This window comes from Emydura macquarii, unplaced genomic scaffold (genome assembly GCF_026122565.2).
Source record: "Emydura macquarii macquarii isolate MOO-44397 ecotype Brisbane River unplaced genomic scaffold, CSIRO-AGI_Emac_v2 contig_968, whole genome shotgun sequence".
NCBI classification, from domain to species: domain Eukaryota; kingdom Metazoa; phylum Chordata; order Testudines; family Chelidae; genus Emydura; species Emydura macquarii.
The window spans coordinates 11,498,270-11,504,269 of record NW_027131105.1 but is presented as its reverse complement, the minus strand read 5'-3'; the positions used below and the strand labels follow the sequence as shown (position 1 = coordinate 11,504,269).

Sequence of the window (6,000 nt, the reverse complement as noted above, 5' to 3'; positions counted from 1 at the left end):
TGCTTCCACCCTCACATCACAGCAGCAAGCACCGGGGCAAAGGCTTGGTGAGTCTACCTGGTACAAACATGTTCCCTTTCCCAACAGCTGTGACCCATGACAGGTGCTTCAACGGCCTGGGTACTAGCAGTGCAACAGTGGTGGATGGTGCCACCCTTTTAAATGAGGCCTGAGAGAAAAAATCATCATGCTTCTCAGGAACTCTCCCTTATCTTGCTGCCAAGCCTAAATGGCGAAGTGAACTAGCAATGGGAACCACTCGCCACAAGGAAGCTATGGAAGGGAGGAGCGCGCCAAAAGAGACACCATTCCAGTTCACCAACGTCCCAGCTTTTCTTTCCTGCGCCACACAGTCGCCCCTCCTCCCATATTTATAACCTGCCTTACGCATTGATTGGCCGCGGCGGGCGGGACGCTGGCCACGCCCCTTTCCCAGCTGCGGCGCCGCCGCCATGTTGGCGGGGGGGCAAGAGGGGAGGGGACGGGAGGAGTTGCCATAAAGTGAGCCGAAGAGCGGCGCGCCGCGGAGTGCGGTAGAGGCTAGCGGGCGGTGCATGGAGCTTGGGAAGGGGTGGTTCAGTAGGTGAAGCAGAGAAAGGAACAGTGGCTGCTGCTCAGTTGTTTCCTTGCCGTAGGGTTCAATGGCGGATGCCGTGGTTACCGGCGCTGGCGAGATAGAGCCGGAGCAGCTTCAGCGGACGGAGAAAAGCGACCGGGGCCTCCTCGGTGTGGAGAGCAGCGGCGCAGCAGCAGAGGACAACACACAAAATGGCGGCCGCTGTGATAGCAGTAGCGCCGAGGAGGCGCTGCTGGTGGCTGCTACGGAGGATAAGGCCCCCCCAAATCTCAGCAGCAGCCAGCGCAAGATCAGCGTTTCCACGGCACATGAGCTGCAGCAACCACAGCCCAGCGACGTGGTGGGGGGGCCATCCCCTCTCCCCAAGCCCCCCGAAGATCTGCCTATTAGGAGGAATTTTCAGATCCCCAGGAAGAACAGAGAAAAGAAAGGTTGTTCCCCCCCTCCCTTCTTCTCACCCTCACCTCCTCTTCATCTTATTAATTAGGGAGGCTCTTTATACACTTCTCACAGCTGCATGCAAAATCTTGCGGGTGTGGAGGAGGCTGTGGAATGGCTCGGACTAGAAAGGCTTTTGGGGATGAGAGTTTAGTGCCACAGAAGCATTTATAGTCTCCTTTTTGCGTGAGGAAAAAAAGGTGCAGCTTGAATTTGAAAGGGTTGCTTAAAAGTGGAAAAGGCTGGATTTGATTAGGGTGGGCTTGGAAATGGTTTATCACAGCTCCACTTCTGAGGCACGCGCGCGCACACACAGCCAAGATGGTTCTTTGTGGGGGACACACACGGACATACAGAGAAGATGGTTCTTTTCTTTCTCTCTCTTCCCTCTCTGCAGGAGACAAGTGCATCCATATTTAGATTGAGCTGGTAAACACATTGTACGTTTCTACTTCAGAGACACATGCAGAGAAGATGTCTCTTCTTTCCCTACCCATTGAAAGCTTGTGTGTGTCTCCATCTCTTTGCAGGAGAGAAGTGTACATCCCACATTCATGTGCTTCACACTGGAAATGTTACTTTTTGAGGCTCCTGTTTTTTAAAATGGATCTTCCTCTGAAAGCCAGTGTTATCTCTCTCATTTTCTGGGAGACTATTAATTTCTGATTGCTTTTATTTTGTTAATTAACCAAGAAGATTTACTTATTTTGTATCTTTTTTCCAAAGTTACCCCTTTCTTGCCCTTCTCCAGTAGCAGAACAGAGGTCATTAACAAAACAGTTACCACTGCAAGGCATTTTAATATAGGGTTTTCATCTTTCAAAGAAGCTGTTTAACTTTTGTAACTCTCTTTAAAAATTTGATCTATAAGGAGGAAGTGAAGGTAGGTTTGTTTATTCCCTTTCTCCTTCCCATTTTGGAGCTGGCAGTAATTCTCTTGGAAATACAAATGTGGATATGAAGCTAGCACAGGCTATTGTAAAAAGGACGAGATTGACTTAAAATAATGATGTTCTGTCCTCCTTGATGTTCATCTGATAGAAAAGTGTCTGGATAAAACATGGCTTCTCTTGTTTCAGATATCCCAGGGGCAAGTGTGATTGTTTTAACCAGAGAGTTATAGAAACAAATCCAGAGGCATTCAGTCCATCATACAGATTTTTAAACTACCTGCCTAGCAATTGGTTCCATTGTGAATCTGGATAAACCTAAAATATATAATCTCTAACTGGAAAACACCTTCTAGAAGATCATGTAGTACATCGCCTGCCTGTGCAGGATTTCCTGCAGTATATGCTTTTGACTCCTTTAGCATTTTAAATATCTTGAGTGTTAAGGCTTCTGTCACTTCTTTTGGGTTGGAGGGGAGACTGTTCTGATCTAACTCGTTCCAAATGACTTGTTAACATCAAGACTATTTGGCGTGTTCTCATGGATTTACTCTTTGGTGTATTAGAATTTCTTCTTTAAAATACTGTCCAAAGAGGTCTCGGTTTTAAATACTACTTACTATTTAAGAATCTTTTGGAAACTTGAAACATTTCTTTCCATTCTATCATATACATATGCTGATGTATTGTTCATGAGTGCTTGGCTTTTGCCATAACCATGCCATACCATTATGTGCTAGGATATCATTACTTATCACATACTATAACAAAATTGGGCTAGATGGGTAATTGGATGGAAGACTTCCAGAGAGAACTTGGGTGTTGCAGTAAAAGTTAATGATGAACTGGGAAGTTGTGGTATTAAATCAATACTAAAGCAGTGCCCCAGTTTAATGCCAGAGTGCTGGTTCACTGTTGGCAATTTGGTCTTCTGGATGAGTTCTGGAACCAAGGCATCTCTTTCTTCCCCCAAGCACTTATGGCTAATAAAGAAGACATCTCTTCTTGGAAAGGTAGGGATGTTGATATTGCCGCCCTGTCCAAATTCCAAACTTAGGAACACTAAGCAACGCTGACCAAAAAAAAAAAAAAAAATCCTTTTGCAACTTCCAATGGAAGTTATTCTTGACCACTTGTCTAGAAGGATCTTGTAGCATTGCTGGTGCAGAATGACTGCTGTGTTCCACCCATGAGGTGGCTGCTTTTCAGTTGTGGGAGACTGATCCCTGATATACAACCTATAAAGCTCTTTGTGCTCCTGCATGATGAAAGCAGTATATCAGTGTAAGTCATAACTATATTTTCTTTTACATTACATTTTTAAAAACATTGAAACCTATTCTACTTTGGGGACAGTTTTTAAATAACTGTGAGGCAATTTAAAAACTGTACATGGAATTTGCAGAAACAGGTAAATCCTGGGTCTACGAGCTTCTTCAATGTCTGAAGCAAGAATAGGTGTTTCTTGAATGACAACTAGAAATAAATGGAAACATGGTATCAAGGCTAAGCCTACGTCTAGAGAGTTATAGAAAATGTTTTGAGTTCAACTGAACAAATCAGCGATGGAACTAATTGAGGGATTATATAATGAAGCTCTTTCTATTGATTCTCTGCAGGAATCTAACAGGAGGGTGGGGCTTTATAAACTGTCATTAAATGGCAAGAGGCGTGTTTTTATTTACTTGCTTTCCCTTTTCCATAGAGACGTGCTTCCATAGGGAGCATGACATTAAATGTTTATAAGCAGGAAAGATTGAATTTATTTTGATTTGAGGATTTGGTCTATTTTATGGTGTCTAGATTACACAAGGCACTAATTGCAATAGCCCAGTTTCCTGTTTTGTTCATAAACTCTGTGGCCTGCTGCCATACCACCATCTCATATGACTTAGCCGTGTCTTGCAAGCTGTCCACCTTGATCCTGGCCATTCCTTTGAGAGACCTTTCACCGAAATGTAATGGGGAAGGGGAAGGTGCACAAGAAATGATGCTGGTACCAGTGTCTTCCTTTGGACACTCATAAAAGCAGTTAAGTACGTGCTTGAGTAGTCCCACTGATTGTAGTCCCACTGATGCTTAAAGATAAGCACATGCTTGAGTACCTTCCTGAATTGTCACTTGGTAAGGTGCCACAGCTGTTTCTGTCTAGATGCAAAATCAAGTCTTGCTTGTCATTAAAAATTCCATGGCACTTGTAAGTGCTGGGTTGTTGGCCAAACTCTAGTTCAAGTGAGGATGTCTTTTTGCTTACTTATATTATCTAATATATCATTTGATATGTATTTTTCCATTATTCTTCCTAAACTTTTGAAAATGGTGGTTCAGTGCTATTCACCATCAACAGTCCCCACCCTAGGGGATTAAGTGATTCCCTGAATTTGTAAACTGCTTCCATACATTTCAGGGTGAAAGATATTACAATAATACAAGGTCACGCCTTATAAATAAATCATTTTGAGGTCCCATTTTATCAGCACAGATCTGTCTTTATGATCTAGCACTAGGAAACCATGATTTCAAGAAAATGGTATTGTTCATATTTTGGTGGCAAAAACATTTCATTCCTAAAGAACATTATCATCCAGCTAATTTTCCTGTTTTATGAAAAGGAAAATGCTTTGTATTCCTGGAAACCTGAAGTAAAGCTTACTTTATGTGAAGAAAGTCAATATTCCCCAAGAAAACAGCATTATCTTCCTGATTTAGTGGATGTCTCTAATAATCATAAAAACCAAAGGAACCTGTAAATTTAATCTGATCATGTTTACTGAGAATCATATATTGCCTTTGAACTGGAAGTTGACTAACAGTGCTGTCTCAGTATTGAAAATGATGCCTGGCTGTACAGTATAGACAGTCAAGCACCAATATCTGTTTTCAAACATTAAAGTGACATTGCCTATATATTTTCATTCTGTGTAACAAAATGACTATTATACTAATACTGGTAGAGCTTATATGCAAGTATAGTGAAATCTCCTTTGTACTTCAAACAAAATTTCACAAATCCTATAGCATAGTTCCTGAATGTCCTGAAGGCCATTATAAATTAAACTTCTCATTTCCATAACTGCATGCAGCTAACTTCACACAAACTGGAAAATGGACAGTAGAAACAGGCCAGGTATTTTTCTAATCCCGGTGACTTTCTAGGTCATTGTACGTTTCTTCCTGAACTCCTACAAGAATAAAAATGCCCCATGAATGCCTGTAAAATCTTAAAGTATGTGCACATATTGCAGGATATAGTGATGGTTATGAAGAAAAAATACTTGTGTGTTTATCTCCTAAATATATAATAATATAGACAATATTATCCTGGAACTGCAATTCTATAGTTATAATTACTACTTGGTTGGAACCAAAAAATTGACATCGTGTTGTCTGAGTATTCAATTGGTGGTTCTGAAGATATGTGCTTCCTGAACTGTATTAAAATACCTTCTATGTCTTAGGTTTAAGGCCTAAGCAACAGGTGATGTGTACAGAAATATAGTGTTCCCTGATCTACCTCAAATGTTCTTTCCTTCTCCTTAAAAAAAACAACCTCGCAAAATCAAGATTTTTTTAAAATTTATTGTTGACTGGGTTTTTGCTGGCTGAAGTCAAGATTGTTGAATGACTATTTCTTTTCCTTCCCTCCCCCCCCCCCACCCCTATAATTAGCTTTTTAAAAAAGAAAATCAAACAAAAAAAACCCTACAAATTCCATCTAAACAGTTCAGTCTAACTACTATTTTGGCAGCTGGGGAGGTAGGGCTGTAAGAGCCCCTCTGTTTGATGTAGGCTATGAGAGGATTGCTTTTTGCGTTGGGGTGATATTTCTATAGGCCTGGTAAACCAACTTTAACAGAAAAAAGGTTTTTTGGTTTTTAAAAAATACAAAAGCCAAAGGCCATTGATCGTTAAATCTTTTCCAGTACCTTAAACATTAAGAAGTAACAACAAACAAAATTACATAATTTTACTTTTTTCTGTGTTTTACATGTGAACAGGCAAAATTTGCTGTATAATGAAACTTGTGGATTTTAGACGGTATCACCAAAAGACATACCATAAAGTTTTTGCTACTTATTTGAATTGATGAAATCA

General features: G+C 41.0%; 1 protein-coding gene across 7 annotated transcripts in view; it reads left to right on the top strand.

Moving 5' to 3' along the window:
- The first annotated feature begins 543 nt into the window (after positions 1-543).
- The window catches only part of TASOR (transcription activation suppressor), a 50,670-nt gene continuing 45,213 nt past the window's right edge, over positions 544-6,000 (top strand). For all 7 annotated transcript variants that reach the window (XM_067544190.1, XM_067544188.1, XM_067544189.1 and 4 more), the window contains exon 1: positions 544-1,008. In XM_067544190.1, the coding sequence (XP_067400291.1) occupies positions 642-1,008 (367 nt within the window). In that variant the 5' untranslated portion in view covers positions 544-641. The remainder of the gene's footprint in view (positions 1,009-6,000) is intronic.